This window comes from Acartia tonsa, chromosome 4 (genome assembly GCF_053477335.1).
Source record: "Acartia tonsa isolate MP-2025a chromosome 4, ASM5347733v1, whole genome shotgun sequence".
Lineage (NCBI taxonomy): Eukaryota > Metazoa > Arthropoda > Copepoda > Calanoida > Acartiidae > Acartia > Acartia tonsa.
Genome location: NC_137263.1, coordinates 11,224,686 through 11,243,618, shown reverse-complemented (window position 1 = coordinate 11,243,618; position 18,933 = coordinate 11,224,686). Strand labels below are relative to the sequence as shown.

At 34.5% G+C, this 18,933-nt stretch overlaps 1 protein-coding gene across 1 annotated transcript; it reads right to left on the bottom strand.

The window, feature by feature from the left end:
• Positions 1-546: 546 nt before the first annotated feature.
• On the bottom strand, positions 547-5,004 carry LOC145318378 (uncharacterized). The gene is made up of 6 exons (XM_080159673.1): positions 4,913-5,004; positions 3,262-4,329; positions 1,895-2,472; positions 1,599-1,655; positions 1,121-1,161; positions 547-729 (listed from the first exon to the last, which is right to left on the bottom strand). The coding sequence occupies exons 3-6, from the start codon at positions 2,082-2,084 to the stop codon at positions 547-549; spliced, it is 471 nt and encodes a 156-aa protein (XP_080015799.1). The 5' UTR covers positions 2,085-2,472; positions 3,262-4,329; positions 4,913-5,004.
• Between the last annotated feature and the right edge of the window lie 13,929 nt (positions 5,005-18,933).

The window sequence follows — 18,933 nt, the reverse complement described above, 5'->3', positions numbered from 1 at the left end:
GCTGGCAGAAGAGAGACGGTAAGCCGCCAGCTCCTGATTCTCGCATAGGAAAGACCAAAGCTAGGTTTTTCTCAGCGGGTAGCGAGAAGAAAGAAGGTCCTGGAGTGCCTAATAATAGGGTAATACCTGAGCAGTTTCTGAAGAAGACAGTCAATCAGGTGGGGCCTGTTGTGGATTCTGAAAAGAGCAGAGATGAGAAACAGTATGAGGCTATGATTGCTGACATAGCTAGGAACAATTTTCAGCAATATCCTATGTAATGGATATGATTGATTCGATATATAAATTTCATTTTGGGATGAAATTTATAGATCGTTCTTTTATTCGTATTCATTATATAGGCTATAGTACTGTAGTTGATTTTTTCTGGGTTTGCTATGTGTAATTAGTTAATTTTGCTGTTTTGTATTCAGATAATTGCTCTCAACTTTATAAAGTATTACTGTCTTGCTTATTCTTCAGTCAAGGTGTGATCGTGTTAATGAAAACAATATATATATATATTTATATATATATATTTATTATATATTATATTTTGATAGGTACCTATGCAAAGTTGAAGTAAATGTTAAAACTTTGAGAGGTACTTACTTGTATGAAAAAAGGCTTGGTGTGTAGCTGTGTGATGCTGGTAGTCTGGAAGATGTACAGGATTTCATAAATCGAACAGTATGTTGGCGGCTGGTGACGGATGGAGGGCTGACTGCTGTGTAGTGGAATGATGTATATCTAAAATTTAAAATTAATTAACATGGATATATTAATTATTTGTAATCCTGCATTGAGATTTTAATTCGAAGATATATGGATAGAAATGACTAGTGTTTTCAAGAGATTGTGAAGTTTTTGAAGATAACGAAAATGCCTATTTGTGCGGATTTAGATTTCTTTGTGCCTGGGGCTGATATTACGGTGAAGGAGTTAGGAATTATTGATACAGGAAATAATTTTAATTCTTTAATATCTAGAGAAATTCTTGATAAACATGGAATTGAGTTTTGTCCTGCTAAATTATCAGCGTATTCAGTAGATTTAAAGAAAGTTAATATTATTGGATATGTCGAGTTGAAATTTAGATTTGCTGGAACTCAAGCTGTGTTTACGGAGATATTTTATGTACCTGAGGTGACGAGTAGGTTGGTGAATCTTGGATCTGATTTCCTGAAAAAGAATAAAATTAATATTTGTTTGGATGAGGATAAGTTTGAATTTTGTGGGGAATCTGTTCCTATTAATTCCTGTTTACAGAAACAGGTGGTGGCGGAGATACAGAAAATTCCTATTTTGTCCGGACGAATGAATTCTGAAATTCCATCTAAACCTACCTTGCCAGGGATAAAGGAGGGGGGTGGGTTTGGAGAGTTATATTCAACGAAGTATAATGTGAAGTTGCTGGACAAAACTATTTTTTATCCTGGAGGATCTACAGCTGTTGTGCATGTGGCTGGATTAAAGAATGATGGGTTTTGGTATGTGTCCCCTAATTCTTCTAAGATGACAAGTGGCAATGGGATTATGATTATTGAGGGAGTGTATCAGCCACGGAAAGATGGGTCCTGCGTGGTTAATGTAGTTAATGCGTCAATAAAACCTATTACCTTGCTGAGAAATGTGAAGATGGGGCATTGTTTCGTCATGGATAATCAAGATGTCACCTGTAATAAAACAATTAATGAGTTGGATAAGCCAGAAAAGTTGTCGGGGCAAAAAATGCATGAACGGGTACAGTTTATTATTCAAAAATTGAAGTTAGATGAAAACCAGATGATTAAAGAAAATCCAGAATTGAAACCTAGGATTATTAAAATTTGTTTGGAAAATTTTGATATCTTTTCAATGAATGATTCAGATATTGGTGATTGTCGATTAATGACATATAATATAGAATTGTTACCTGGAGCTAAACCTGTGAAGGCCAGAAATATTCCGTTGAATCCAGAGTACGATGCTAAGTTGAAAGAACAGTTAACCAAATGGTTGAACACCGGCATTATTGAAGAGGGTTTCTCGGATTGGTCTAGTCCTATTTTTGCTGTGAAAAAGAAGGCTGCACCTGGAGCAGAGGCGAAGTTGAGGTTTGTCATCGATTTCCGCAATTTGAACAACGTGACTAAGCGGGTGGCGTGGCCGCTGCCACTGATTTCTGATAATCTGACGAAGCTGGGTTCTGGCAAGGTGTTCAGTACTCTTGATTTGACAGCTGCCTACCATTCGATGACTATGGATGAAGACTCTAAACCGTTGACAGCTTTTAGTGCAGCAAACAGGATGTATTTGTTTAACAGGTTGCCATTTGGGTTGTGTAATGCACCCAGCCTGTTCTGTGCTCTGATGGATAAGGTGCTGTCTATCCTGCCAGGAATGTATGGATTCTGTATCAGTTACTTGGACGATCTGATCGTGTTTTCATCAAGTCCAGAGGAACATGTAGAGCATCTGCAGGCACTGTTTCAAGTTCTTAGGCAGGTCAACCTGAAATTGAATTTAGATAAGTGTGATTTATTGACTAGAGAATGCCATTATTTGGGGCATATTATTAGTGCCGATGGATTGAAAATGAATCCTGCATATTTGGAACGGATTAAGGATTGGGGCAAGCCTAGAACAGGGAAGGAGTTACAGAAGTTTTTGGGATTTACCAATTATTACAGAGGATATTTTGCTGATTATGCCAAGAGGTCGTGCATGTTGGATAGTCACAGGAATGACACTATAATAAAGTGGACAGAAGAATTGAATAGAGTATGGACTGAATTTATGGAAATGTTCAAGACTGAGATGTGTAAAGGCTATCCTCAATGGGATAATCCTAATCTTTTTATCGTGGACGTAGATTATAGTTCTCAGTATTTTGCAGGGATTATTTCGCAAGAACAGGATGGTGTAGAGAGAGTGTTCGGTGTCTGTAGTAAAAAGTGTAATGCTGCGGAACAAAATTATCCTTCTTATAAAGGAGAATTAGGTGCATTAGTATATGCATTAAAGAATTTTTTACACTTTTGTAGGTTTCGTGAATTTTTGGTTCGGACAGACAGTATTTCACTAGTGCATTATAAACGTTGGGCTAAAGGATCAATAAACGGTGTCACCTAATGATGGATAACTTTCTTGTAAAGTTTTGACTTTACAGTTATCCATCGACAGGGGACTAAGCATGTGAACGTAGATTATTTGTCGAGAACTGAGTTAGATTGTAAGGAACATCGACTGAAGGATTGTCAGGAGTGTAGAGAGACTGATAATAAAATTTTGGATCCTTACCTGGATGATTCACCATTTCTGGATCAAATCTATTCCATTATGCAGGTACATTCTGCAGAGGATGAGGTGGATGTTGAGTTTGTCTGGCAACGTAGTCTTCAGCAGGACGAGATTCTAAATGAAATAAGGTTATGGATATTGGAAAGGAGACAGTTGTCTTCTTATGAGAGGGCGGAGTTATCGGGCAGAAAAGAACTATTGTACAATCTTATTGGCCATATGTATGTGCTAGAGGGGGTTGTAATTTTCAGACAGCCTTTGGCCGAAGGGGGTTTTGTCGAGAGGCCTGTAGTGCCTCTTTCCTTATACAATGATATATTTGATTCAGCTCATGGTGGATATGGTTCTGGACATAGAGGTGTTCAGGAGACAATACGTAAAATAAATGAGAGATTTTTTATGCCTGGCGTGAACAAGTTTGTGGAATCGAGAATGCGAAGTTGTATTACATGTTTGAAAAAGGCTGGAAGTAATCCTAAACATGTTTCACCTATAACTCATTCTGTTCAAAGTAGTGAAGTTTTTGCTAATATGTCAGTGGACCTAGTTGGTCCTTGGACTCCATGTTATCATCAGGGACAGATGGTTAAATTTGTCTTAATCATGGTTTGCTTATTTTCTAGATATGTTTTTACATGTCCGTTGGTTGATGCTAAAACTGAAACAACTGTAAAGGCTATATTGGAAAATTTTGTACCTACCTATGGTTTATTTAGGGCTTTGAGATCGGATAGAGGTACAAATTTTACAAGCAGTGTGTTTAAAGGGGTGATGAAAGGATTGGGGGTGGATACTGTCCTATTTCCTCCCAGGAATCCAAATTCGAATCCTGTAGAGAGGCAAAATCAGAGTTTGTATGCTGCTTTGAAAGTAGATGAAAATCATGGAACTAAGGACTGGGCTAAAAAATTACCTTTGGCTACGTTAGTGATTAACTGCTCCAAGAGTTCTAGAACTGGCTATTCTCCATTTTTTCTGGTTTTCGGTCGTCAGCCACGTATTCCCCTCGATTTTCTATCACCAGTTCCGTCTGTTGAATCTTCATCCTCGCGGTCGTATTTGGAATTTCTGAAAAATATGGAGGACGTAATTAAGAGAATTTCTACAAAATCCAAGTTATATTTAGAGGTTCAAAATAAACACAGAGTACAGAAGGAGGCATTGAGGGTGACAGATGTTTGTTATGCTTTCTTTAATATTGTGAAGACTGACGTGTCCAAGAAATTACAGTCTTTTTATGGGGGGCCTTTTATTGTAGTTAAGAAATTTTCGGATGCATTGTATGAATTGGCACCTTTTGGGAATAATCCCATCAAGAAAAATCAGGTTGTAGCTAGAGATAAAATTCGAAAAATTCATGCTCGAACGGAAGTTTTAGGAGAGGAGGTTAATTTTAACGTTTTTCCTTTACCTGAAATTTTCCCTTCCGATGAGATATTTTTGGAGGTGGATAATATGCCTGTAGAGAGAGAAACTGTAGAGGAGAGAGAGAGTGAAGATGTTGTGTATTTGTCATCTGAAAATGATGGTTTTGAATTGGCAGAGGAAAGACAGAGTGACGAGATCCAGGAGAAGGAGAGTGAGATTGCGGTTGATAATGACAGAGTTTCAGGGGATGGAAATGAGTGGAATATTAATAGGGAAAATATACCTGTAGGTGAAGGAGTAGAGGTGGGAGTGACAGATGAATCTGTGGTGCCTGCTCCTGTAGTTGAGGGTAATTTTGACGAGGTTGAGCTTCCATTGGAACAGTCGTTTTTGACTATGGCGCCGCCGCAATCTTCACCTGAAAGATTAGTAACAATTAAGAAAAGTGGATCACGGGTGGCGAAATATTTATGGGACACTGGGAGGAGGTTAAGATCTCAGGTAGGGGGTCCTGTGGTACATGTTCAGATAGGAACTCGAGGACGGAAAAAGTAGGGAAAGGAGAACTGATAATAATTATTTTTGAAAAAAATATATTATAAAAATATATTATAATAAGAGTTCATGAATTGTTATTTGATTATTTTAATAACAAATATGTGCTGACAAAGCTAGTAGGTGGAGAGTTGTTCTACAATGAAAGGCTAAATCAGTTGATATTTGCGGGTGGACTGGTGAACAGTTATCAGCTAATAATGTCTGGTCATAATAATAAATTCAAATCAGGTAAATATTTTTTAATTTGGGGATTGTATTTAATATCCTGTGGGGCTGACGTGATACCTGTGCTAGTAAAGGAGTGTGTTGGCGACGGTCCTGAATTGAGGGCTTCAGAATGTACAGTGTTTGGACAGCATGAGTTTAATGGAACAATCAGTGGTCACCTGTTAAAAAAAGTAGGAGTGAGATTTCTGCCCGCGGTACAATGTCACGTCGACAGAACGGTTCACACCTGGTATTGTGGCAGATATAGCCATAAACATTTAGGGGCACCAGCTGTGGTTAGTAGTGATGAATTAATTTCTAGTGAAGATTGTAAAAGGATGGAGGAACAGAGGGTGTTAGACATAGATGGACGACGGTTGCCTGTAGCGTTTTATGACCGGTCAATGACTTATTTCATAAATGGTACCATTCTGTATGAGGATATGATGACGTACGGAATTGACCCTCAGTGCAGAGGGGATGGTATTTATTTAAATAATACCTTTGTGCCTAATTCTTTTCAAGAAGTTCAAATTACAAGTTATTTGAAAAATATACAAATTTCAATGTTACCTGATAACAGTTGTTTTCTTGAGGATCAGTTCATTGGTGCACATTGTCTGGAGTCTGATCTGCGGCTTGGGCTTGATCGAGTGATAGTTCACAATAAATCACATGAAGATAGACGTCATTTTAGTTATTTTCGGACTGTTGAAATTGTAAATTTAACTTTGTTTACATTTTCTAATATGGCGGATGATGCTAGTAATCAGGGTGGCCAAAGTTGGTTGGCGATTTCTCCACAGTTTTCGTTGGGATTGAAACTGGGGAAAAAAGTGGAGTTTTCTGACTTACTGACTGATTTGCATTATTTTCATACCAACGTTCCGGATGTATTTTTGTGGATTACAACAGCTAAAAAGAATTTTTTTCCTTGGATGCGTAGAAAGGAGGAGGATGGTGCTTTATTATTACAGCTGACTTCTTCATACCATCAGGTGGAAAGGATTTTGCAGGCAGAGCAGGGGTGTTGGGAGAATAATTTGTTTCATTCCAACATCAAACAAGTCGGAAATTTGTTGGTACAACATCTAGGGGAGATGGAACTTGTGTCTGTGTGTAAAAAAAGATGGTTGAATGTGACTTTAGGAGCGAATTTGCCGTGTTATCTTGGTCATTTTTCTTTGTTCATGGACAATAGAATTGTTGCTGTAGAACCGTTCACAAGATTAGTTAAAAATGTTTCCTTGTTGATGGCTGTCGAGTGCAGGAAAAATCCAGTATTTGTGAGAGTTAAACCTGGATTATATCTGGGCAACAAGGGTTCAGACTAAACGGCTGGAGGATAGTTGGCTGAAGGTACCGTTGAATTTTGAGCATCTGTTGGATAAGGGAGAGATAGGACAGGTGTTGGAGTCTGTGGAAGAGGCTAAACTTTCGGAATTGGCTGCTAATTCACATGCTTTTGTTGTAGAGGTTACAGAAGATTGGTTTGTACATCTGTATAATACCTCGATTGATTGGTTGACTAATAGTTGGCAGCATTTTGTTATGGCTGTGATTGGTGCTGCGGGGGTGGTTGTTGGATTGCTGTGTGTTGGTTGTTTGGGCAAACTGTGTAACTGCGTTAAATTTTCGCGTTATCCTTCGGGGAGGCAGTAATTAAAATTTGGCATCCCTGATAAATATAATTTGTGTAAAGTATTTCGTTTTGAATGTCGTCTTATATATGAAAAATGTTATAATATTAAAATGTTAATATTTAATTATTGATTATTATCAGGAAATGGAGATGGAAACGAGAGGCGGTATCAGCGGGCGTCTGGACGGCGGGAGGAGCGTGAACCGTCTGTTGAGATGCTGGATGCTGATAGAGCTAATCGGCGGCATGTTGTGTATAGAAGAGATGATAGAGAAGGGTCCCGGAGGAGGCAGTATGAGGTAGAGTCGCCCAGGTATGAGCCTGGGTATGATGACGAGGACGATGTTGGCAACGTGGGCCTTGAGGTTGAGCTTGATTCCAGGGATCGTCTGCCTAGTGAACAGAGTGGTTCGGAGCTAGACAGTTGGGCTGAGCCTCCAACGGACAAGCCTGAACAAAAGGTGGCAGATACTAGTTCTGGTGAGGGACGGCGCAGGTTTGGTAAGTTTGTGCCAAAACAGGCTGCTGGGTCGGTCAGGACTAAAGGAGCCAGCAAGGCTTATGATGATGCTGGGGAAGGTACTTCCAGAAGGGGCGTGGTGAAGCGTCCTGCTGGGGCAGATTCTCTTGGGCCTAAACAGAAGAGGGAGTTACCAGATTTGCGTGCTGAAGTCGAGAGGAATAAGGCTGAGCGCAAGAATGACAGACGTGGTTTGGCGCCGCTCAGTGATGAAGATATAGGTAGAATCAGTAATTCTGTTGCTGTGACTTTAAAGCCTATGGTTGAGGAAAAAATTCGTGAGGCTGTAAAAGAATCAGTCAAAAGTTTGAACACTGCACAGAAACTTTGGCAGACAGACGGTCATAAACGGATTAAAGACATGTTGGCCACGCATAAGAAGGATCTAATGGAATGTATTAGGAAGGTAAATACGGAGGTACAGCAAATGGTGGCTACTACTGCACAGCAAAAGGCTTCTTATCTGGTACAGCGTGTACAGACAGCAGTGGCTGATAATTGGGAAAGTAGTTCAACCAAGTTGGGACAGTAGTTCAACCAAGTTGGGACAACAGGTGGGGCAACAAGTAGAAAGTGTTTTGGCAGGGCAGGGAACTAAGGTTCAAGAGGCTATTTCTGAGATGGCGCAAAAAGAGGCTGAAGTGCAAAGGCACCTGTCTAATATTTTTAGCGAGCTGTCCGAGATCCGGCGCAGAATAAACAATGACTTACCGGCGGCGGCATATTGGCAGCTGCAACAGGCTGGGACTTCTGGCGGTGCTGAGGCTAACAACGGGGTGATGATGGTTTCGGGAGGTGTTCAGGTCGCTGGTGGTGTTGAGATGGAGGTGGCAATGCCGGCAGATGGGTCAGCGGTTGCTGCAGAGGTGGCTGTTGCGAATGATACTGCCGCGGCTGTAAATGATGCTGTGATGGTTGCTGTAGGAGGGCCAGTAGCTGCTGCAGCGAGTAATGCTGTCATGGCGGCAACAGTGGGTGTCTCGGCTGAGGTTGGTGGAGGGGCGCTGAACACTCCTCCTCCAGTGGGTGAAGGAGATGAAGGACTTGAGGCCGGGGTTAATTTCGATGTAGGTTCACCCAGTGAAGACGTTGATCCCAGTTTGTTGGATCAGCCTGATGGATGGTGAAACCATCCCTAGCTGGATGGTTTCAGAAGGGGGTAAATGTCATATATTTATGTTGTGATGTCATATATTTAAGTTTGCAGACATATTTTAGTTGTTACTCTTAATTACTCTTCAATTGCTCTCAGACAGAATAAAGAGAAAATATATTTAAGTCAGTTGATATTGAGAGTCCTAACACAGAACATTATCTGGTTTGGGTTCGAGTCTTTATTAAGACCAATACAGCTATTTACAGACATCCTGCTACTTTAGCTAGTTTGCATAGGCAAATATTCTACCCCTTCAAAGTGCATAGTTAATTAATACATTGTATTAATTAAACGGTCAGTCATCCTGTTGCTTGGTGTCCTGATATACAGACAGACACCCTGCTACTTCAGAACTTTCCAGCTTAAATAATCAGTAGTTTTGAATTATTAATATATTTAACCATTTCTAAATAAAGTATATATATAATCTTATTTACTCAAAAACTGCATTTAATCCAATATAATAAATACTTAAAAATCTGTTTGCATTTTGAATTGAATATTAAGTCTACTCTATCATTAACTTATGTAAGTCTGTCTATTTCACAATAGCACATTATTGTAAACGACAAAAGAAGGGGTTTTTAAGACTATCCCAAGAGTATTTGTATTTTATGAAAATGGAACACGTATTTACTGAATTACTGTTGCTGTAAAGGTTTATATTGGTTTTTGACAATTTTAAATATTTATATTGGAAGACAATAATGATCCAATCAGATTTAGGTTCTTGCATGTTGTGAAATGTAGAGAAATTGTTTTAAGTCTAATGATAAAGTTGAAGATAGAAAGCCCATTTTTTTTCCCCAACTGATACTATTATAGTCTAGTATGTAGGTCTATTTCACATTATAATGTATTCAGTATTAAACTAGACTAAGGTTGGAACATAAATATATTGATGGTTCCTTTTACGGATGCCACTCTCAATTGGACCTTAGTACATTTTAATTTTTCTATATGATTTTTTTCTGGATCAAAACTATTGTTTAATTTAACCCACTTATTACTGACAGAAATCAATCATTAATACCTCTTTTTCTTCATTGGCTGAAATAAATAACTGTAAAGACCTAATATTTTTTGTTAAAGGGTGTGCAAAAAAAATGCGGTCCTTTCTAAAATTTAGATTGCGCGGCTTGTGTTAATAGTAGAAAAACGTTATGCATACCATTAGAACCGTTATGAAATCTAATTTTTGGAAATATAAAAATGATTCCTGTGCTACGTATAGTTTAGGAGCGATGTGGTAAAATGTCCCAACTGCCTTAAAACTTGACTTGCGAGTAAATCATTAAAGATTAAAGTATATAAAAAAATATGTACCTTTTTAAAATTTAAATTGCGCGGCTTGTGTTAATAGTAGAACAACAAATAAGCATAAAAAATATATATATTGGTGCCTTACCACAAAGTTGCCTATTAAGCACTGATCCCCCTCCTTATTAAGATTATATCTTTTGGTTTCCTTAATGCTATACCAAAAGGACCCCCGCCCCTTTGATCGTTTACAATTTGTTTTAAGTTAATGTTGGGGAAAGGGGGGATTCTGTGCTCTACAAGGCACTTTGGGGAAAATTACCCATTTTTAAATTCTGTAATAAGTTTGTAAATTGTTAATATTCGAGAATATTAGTTGTTTTTATGTTCAATATTGCAGGACATGATAAATCATTTTATGATTTCAGGGAAGCTCCTTATTTACATTTCCTATTTCGACACTTCCCTCCAACTTGTTTCGCAATTAGAGGCAAGATGTTGTCAAGAAATACCAAATTAAACCACAACATATATTATAAAATTTAGGATTTGGAAAAGAATAGTTATGTAGTTCAGAATTTTATTGATAGGTGTTGTAAAAACTTTTTTTATGTAAAATTTTTTGATGAGATAAATATCTAAACAATCTTAAATATTTTTGAAAATATTACAGCTATCCACTCTTTGGGATTTTCAATAAATTTTATTCACTATTAAACATATAATTTACGAGTAGTCTATGATTTAGATAAAATATATAAAACTAGCGGCTACGCCCCTAGAGGCCTCTAGGGGCACTTGAGGAGGAGAGAGTCGAATTTGATAATTCAATTTCTTATTTTAGATTTTAAAAGAAAAAGTTTAAAAAAATTTACGATTGATGTTTATTTTTCGTTGAACTCTCTTTCTAAAATTGGTAAATTTTTTAAAAATTTAATTTCTTTAGGGAGGGTGGTGGTACCCTCCCCCAAAATAGTTATAAACCTTCCCGGGACATATGAGAATCTACCCTGTTAAGGAGAACCCAATCGGTTCAGCGGTTAGCGAGATCCTTCGGTACACACAGACAGACACACAGACACACAGACATCCTGTTACTTTAGTATAAGGATATGTAAAAAGCATTATTCAACTCGTTCATCTCAAAACTGAACATGGAACTAATCTCTGACTATCATTTTTGGATGGCTTGTAGTAAAGTGAGCAAAAACTAATAAAATAATGCTTGAGATTCTTATCAAATTCTGCCAAAAGTTGCATAATCTCATCATCTAGTTTTAACTGGAAATCTATGAAATCAGCTCTAAAGCATTGTTTGCCAGAATAGCCTTCCCTTGTCCCTGCTTGAGAGTAAATCATGAAAGATAAAAAAAAGTGTGTGCAAAAATGCGGACATTTTAAAAATTCAAACTGCTTGACTTGTGTGAATAGTAGAAAAATGCTATGTATATCGTTAGATCCGTCATAAGCTCTATTTTTTATTGAAATATAAGTACAATTTTTGTGCTATTTTTAGTTTAGGAGCTGTATTGATAAATGTGAGAAAAGTGGAAAAATATCATCTTTAATGATTTACTCGCAAGTCAAGTTTTAAGTCAGTTGGGACATTCTACCACATAGCTCATAAATTATACGTAGCACAGGAATCATTTTTATATTTCCAAATAATAGACTTCATAGCGGTTCTAATGGTATGCATAACGTTTTTCTACTATTAACACAAGCTGAGCAATTAGAATTTTAAAAATGTTAATATATATTATTTCGCAGCCGGCTGTAAAAAACACTTTCAAAGCCGAAAAAAGATAAAAATATATGTTGACAGCTCTAGACCCATTTTTACTAAAAATAAACCCCTAAAACCCTTTTTTCTTCCAAAATTAACCCCAACCTAAAAAAACTCAGAATATATGTAATTTGGCTTCAATTTATATTTATCAATTTAATACTTGAGATAAATATTTTAATAGGGAAAAAAATCACTAAACTTTCCAAATTGAAAATCAACTTAGATAGATAGATAGATAGATAGATAGATAGATAGATAGATAGATAGATAGATAGATAGATAGATAGATAGATAGATAGATAGATAGATAGATAGATAGATAGATAGATAGATAGATAGATAGATAGATAGATAGATAGATAGATAGATAGATAGATAGATAGATAGATAGATAGATAGATAGATAGATAGATAGATAGATAGATAGATAGATAGATAGATAGATAGATAGATAGATAGATAGATAGATAGATAGATAGATAGATAGATAGATAGATAGATAGATAGATAGATAGATAGATAGATAGATAGATAGATAGATAGATAGATAGATAGATAGATAGATAGATAGATAGATAGATAGATAGATAGATAGATAGATAGATAGATAGATAGATAGATAGATAGATAGATAGATAGATAGATAGATAGATAGATAGATAGATAGATAGATAGATAGATAGATAGATAGATAGATAGATAGATAGATAGATAGATAGATAGATAGATAGATAGATACAGTATGACCCTCGAAAAAGTATTTTTAAGCATCTGCAGCCCTTATTTCTCAATGAATTATTAAAAAATGCATATGTCCTTGTTCTCCATAGTATTCCACGTAAGTAGATATAAAAATATTTTTTTTACCTCCATTAACACAGGAGATTTTTAGAGCTAAAGTTTTGAAAAAGTGACTGAGAAAAAGAATTTTTTTTTGTTTCTCTTATTTTTTGGATGGTTATATTATGTTTTTCTGACAACTGAATAATGAGACACAAAGAAAAACAAGTTAACTAAATATTTCTTTTTTATTCCACAAAAAATATAAATTTTTAATGGCAAAAAATACTACTGAATGAATTGATTATTTGCAAATTTTAAGTTATTTATTAACCCTTATTTATAGAAAAGGATTAATTATGACAGTTGCTCCGCCTACTTTTCTGACATCTCAATTATTTAATAGGGGGTAAATTAAGCTTTTTAGACTGAAAAATCATTATGTTTTATTTTTATTTTCTTTATAACTTTTTTGTTATTAAAGTTAGGATTGTGAAACAAAAACAATTTTCCTGCTATATTCATAGAGATTTATTTGGTTTTTTAATCCTAAACAATTTTGCCTAATAAGTAGGGTTTTCAAAATATCATTAAACTAAAAAGACTCAAAAAATATGTGTAAAAAAATGCTTTTCACTCAAAAACTAAATTTTTTATTTCATTTTTGTATAAAGTTTCTGCTAGTAACAAAAATAAAAGGATTTCTAGCTTAATTTTGCTAAAAAAAATTGTTTCATGTTAAAAATTACTTTTTCCTCAGTCACTTTTTCAAAACTTTAGCACTAAAAATCTCTGGTGTTAATAGAGATAAAAAAAATATTTTTATATCTACTTACGTGGAATACTATGGAGAACAAGGACATATGCATTTTTTAATAATTCATTGAAAAATAAGGGCTGCAGATGCTTAAAAATACTTTTTCGAGGGTCATACTGTAGATAGATAGATAGATAGATAGATAGATAGATAGATAGATAGATAGATAGATAGATAGATAGATAGATAGATAGATAGATAGATAGATAGATAGATAGATAGATAGATAGATAGATAGATAGATAGATAGATAGATAGATAGATAGATAGATAGATAGATAGATAGATAGATAGATAGATAGATAGATAGATAGATAGATAGATAGATAGATAGATAGATAGATAGGTAGGTAGGTAGGTAGGTAGGTAGGTAGGTAGGTAGGTAGGTAGGTAGGTAGGTAGGTAGGTAGGTAGGTAGGTAGGTAGGTAGGTAGGTAGGTAGGTAGGTAGGTAGGTAGGTAGGTAGGTAGGTAGGTAGGTAGGTAGGTAGGTAGGTAGGTAGGTAGGTAGGTAGGTAGGTAGGTAGGTAGGTAGGTAGGTAGGTAGGTAGGTAGGTAGGTAGGTAGGTAGGTAGGTAGGTAGGTAGGTAGATAGATAGATAGATAGATAGATAGATAGATAGATAGATAGATAGATAGATAGATAGATAGATAGATAGATAGATAGATAGATAGATAGATAGATAGATAGATAGATAGATAGATAGATAGATAGATAGATAGATAGATAGATAGATAGATAGATAGATAGATAGATAGATAGATAGATAGATAGATAGATAGATAGATAGATAGATAGATAGATAGATAGATAGATAGATAGATAGATAGATAGATAGATAGATAGATAGATAGATAGATAGATAGATAGATAGATAGATAGATAGATAGATAGATAGATAGATAGATAGATAGATAGATAGATAGATAGATAGATAGATAGATAGATAGATAGATAGATAGATAGATAGATAGATAGATAGATAGATAGATAGATAGATAGATAGATAGATAGATAGATAGATAGATAGATAGATAGATAGATAGATAGATAGATAGATAGATAGATAGATAGATAGATAGATAGATAGATAGATAGATAGATAGATATAGAGATAGATAGATAGGTAGATAGATAGGTAGATAGATAGATAGATAGATAGATAGATAGATAGATAGATAGATAGATAGATAGATGGATAGATAGATAGATAGATAGATAGATAGAGATTTATATAACACAAAGTTTGCTAGAATAATGCAATTGAATAACGTATATAGATTTAGTTTGTATGGCTTCTATTTAAATAAAACACAACACAGTAGAGTTGGTGTGCTACATTTCCTAAAAAATGGGTTTTTGAATATTTTTAATGATGGGTAGATATTTCAGGGATGGAAAGGACATTGGAATGTAAACTTCACTGGTACTTAAAGCTTTCAAACTACTTTATCTTATTTGTTGACTAAAAAACGTTGGGTACTTTTATTGAATTTTTATTTGTTGGTTTCAAACTTTTCAACAAATGATGTAGAGATGGGGTAATTTAATTTACCGTTATTGAGCTTGATGTTTATCAATTCATCCTCCAATATCTTATCCCTTAAGGTCCAAGAAATGTTAAAAACTTATTTATAACCCTCCGTCCCCTTTCAACTGTTAAGTACTCCCTTTTTAAAAGCGAAGCTTTTCTATAGTTAGGGGTTTTCCGTCCATACGTCCGACCGTTAATTTAGGCATGTTAGAATTGTCCTATCGATTTCAAACTTTCATGGTGATTACTGTAGTAGTTCGGTACGATTTAAAAAGCGTAGCAACTCTATAATTGTTACCAGAATGTCAGTAAGTTCATTTCAAACATGTTGATTTTTAACTTTTTTAAGAACAAATTTTTATCAGATAATATTATCCGATTTATCTGATTTTTTGGAATATTGATTACTAGGACAACAAAAAACAATGTTATAAGCGAAGCATCTCTATAATAAAGTCCTAAAAACGTAAGTATGTCCTTAAACATTATCCTTCAACAAATTTACTTACAATTTTGATTCGACACTTATGTTTGTTTGCCTTACCGTTTCAGAGCTTCGCTTTTATGGATATTATCATCCTGGTTACAATTGATTTTTAACATAAAAGCGAAGCCTTACTATAATCAGTCAGTCCGTCCGTCCGTCCGAACTCCGTCTGGAACGGATAGCTTTTTTGTGTTAATTTAGGCATTGTCTTATCGATTTATACGATTTATAAAGCATAGCTTCTCTATAATCGTTACCAGAATATCTGATTTTTAACTTTTTGTACAATTAATTTTATGTGATATAATTGTCCGACATGTATGTATGTCCTTAAAAATTATTCTGTATTTCAGCAGTATTTTACTTACTAATTTACTTACAATTTTGATTCGTCTTTTATACATCTATAATCTGATTATTCAGTTTGACACTCTACAAATTTCAATGTTCGTTTGTCCAACCGTTTCAGAGCTTCGCTTTTATGGATATTGTCATCCTTGTTTTTACAGAAAAAGAACTTTCAATTTTTGCCAAGTAGGTGGGAGATATCTGACACCTTTTTTCCAACAAATGTTCCCTTGTTAGATTAAGTAATTAATTATATTATTTTTACCACATATTTTCATTTTTTCTGGAAATATAAATAATTTTTAAATCTGAAATAGCTAGATTTGAAAAAAAAGTGTTAAAAGATAAACAGACAGACAGATAGAAAGATGGATAGACTTTTGTGATGGGAGGGGGGAATGTCTTGACCTTATAAACCTCTGAATAAGTTTCTGTGACCTATATAAAGTCACTCTGAAAAATAAAGGAATATTATTCATAAAAAGATATATTGGGTTGGAGATAGGAAGGGAGTGGATTGGGTCATGGGGGTGGAAAGGGGGTAATTGTTATTCTAGCTCGCTGCAAGTTTTATTTTATTAGAGAACATGAAAATCTGATGTAAAAGCCAAGTAATAATATGTCCATAGTAAGGTCATTAAGGGCAGTTTCAATTTCAAATTTTTATAGTTAAGAGTCTCTTTAAACAACAAAATTTTAAAGCAGTATGTTCATATGAAGTATATACAAAAAATGTTTTTTTTTATTGAACTTTAAAGAATCATATACGGCCATTACTGCATGCACAAGAATTAGTTTTATTAGTAGTTTTACTTAACCTAATACCAAATCATATGGGTCCTAACCATTATCAAAAAAATTTTTGAAGGGATTCTTGAGTGAAATGACAATACGTTAAATTAAATTTTAGCAAGCCCATATATATCTTTAATAACTTTATCTTCTATCGATTGCGTCCCCAGCAGAGCACGTATATGCTCTGCATTGAAAAGGGTAGAAAAATGGCCAAAAGATATCCAAATACTTAAAATAAAGTTCTGGGACCAATGTGAAGCTTCCCTGAAATAAAGAACTCACTCGGTTCAGTAGTTACCATAATTTTGAGCTACACAACCAAAAACCTGCTACTAATAGGATGTAAACTCTACTTTTTAAAAGCGAAGCTTTTCTATAATTAGGGTCGGTCCGTCCGTACGTCGGTCCGTCCGTACGTCCGTCACAGAGAGTTAGCTCTTTTCGTTAATTTAAACAGATTAGAATTGTCCTATCGATTCCAAACTTTGCATGATGATTTCTGCATTAGTTAGGTACAATTTAGAAAGCGTAGCAACTCTATAATCAATACCAGAAAGTCCGTACGTCTATTTGAAACATGTCGATTTTTAACTTTTTGACAACAAATTTTTGTTTGTTAAAATTATCCGATTCTTCTGATTTTTTAAAAACTGATTCCTATTACAACAAGGTACAATGTTATAAACAAAGCATCTCTATAAACAAGTCCCAAAAATGTAAGTATGTCCTTAAACAGTATCATCTATTTATGCAGTTTTGCAACAAATTTACTAACAATATTGTTTGTACTGATGCATTAATATTCTGCTAATTCAGTTCTGACAATCTACAAGTGTCAATGTTCGTATGTCCTTCCATTTCAGAGCTTCGCTTTTATGGATGTTGTCATCCTTGTTTTATTCAATAATATTAAAATTATTGTTTGTTCCTTTCTTTGATAATTTAATTGGGGAAAAACAAAATGAAATTAATGATTTATCATAGCTATTATTAGTATTCTATTATTTTTATTAGATGAAAATGTTGTTTATATATAATTTATTTCGAGTTAAACATGAAACAAACTATGAATTTATGTATTTTTAAATGTTTATAATAGATAAATTACGAATTAAGGAATATAAATCATGTACATTTAAAGTATGAGATATTATTTTTTTTGTTTTCATAGAAACTCAAGAAAATCATTTAGGAAATCGGAATTTAGACCTATATTATTCAAATTTGTTAGTGCAGATTTTACAACAAACAATGATTGAGAGAAACAGTTTAAATGGTCCATCTTGATAAACATTCATCTTTACTAATTTTAATGAGCGTTCTTTGGCAATTAGAATTAGCAATGATAGTTGAAAAAATATTTCATTTTTAGCAAATATAAGGTACCAAACATTAAAAAGATAAAAATTTTCTTTGAGATGAATGAATTCTGGGGTGTCATTATTAAAATAATAGTCTAAATATAAGGCAAGTGCATGTATAAAGAATTTTGGGTAAAGGCAGAAGAATAACGAGTGTTCTATACTACTTTCTACATTACATAGATTACATTTATTAGAATCACTATGACCAAAAAGACCAAGTTTTCGTTTTGATACAAGAGTGCGGGATATTTGTTCAAAAAAATACAGGGGTAGAGGAAGAGAGAATAATTTATTGAAGCTCAATTCAAAAGTAACTGTAGATAGAATTATTAGATGAAAATATATAAACTACTTAAACAAGAAAAAACAACAAGAATACATGAATAAAGTTTCCACAGGGCTAGGAAGACAACTCAGCAGCTTGAAAGTGTTGCTGCCGACCCCTAAATTTTCATATCTGCTGAAAAAAACTTGTTCATCAAAATTTTGACACTTAATCTTTAAATATTCTACCTTTAATTTAATTAATATAATGAATAAGACAATACTTAATGATATCTATGTCATGTAAAATCAGATTTTTAACTAATTAAAAAAATATATTTATTAAAAGAAGGATGAAAGCATCCATAAAAGCGAAAATCCAAAATATGATAGCAAAACAAACATTAACCCTTGTAGATTGTTAGAACTTAACCCCTAACGGTCAGGGGGGGGGGGGCGTTGAAGGCCCCCCACTCCGGTTTTTTCCATCTCATTTTCTGTGTGTGAAAGATAAAGAGCCCAAACTGCATGACTTTTTAAGTTTGGGTATGACACATAACTGAGAGTTAGAATTTTTTTAATACCTCCATCCTGGTGGGCACAGGATACCAGCAAACCTGGCAGGGTCATCCAGGTAAGGAGCAAAAATATTTTTTTTACTTAAACTTACCAAATTACTAAAATATCCTCTAAATGTACATCTTAATATTAAATACATGTGTTTAAATCAATTTCAGGTTCCAGGTATGATCCTGCAGGTCCTGATCCTCCAGGTCAGAAATC

Bases quoted from the DNA above. Each gene is read 5' to 3' on its own strand.
- LOC145318378 (XM_080159673.1), bottom strand. From the start codon at position 2,084: ATGACAAACCTCAACTTCGCCTCTGCTCCAGGTGCAGCCTTCTTTTTC. The intron at 1,656-1,894 runs GTAACAATTCTA...GTTTTATTACAG, and splicing joins CTTCACAGGTTTAGCTCCAG to GTGACATCTTGATTATCCAT. The intron at 1,162-1,598 runs GTAATAGGTTTT...ATTCTTTTTCAG, and splicing joins TCTTCACATTTCTCAGCAAG to GAAATCAGATCCAAGATTCA.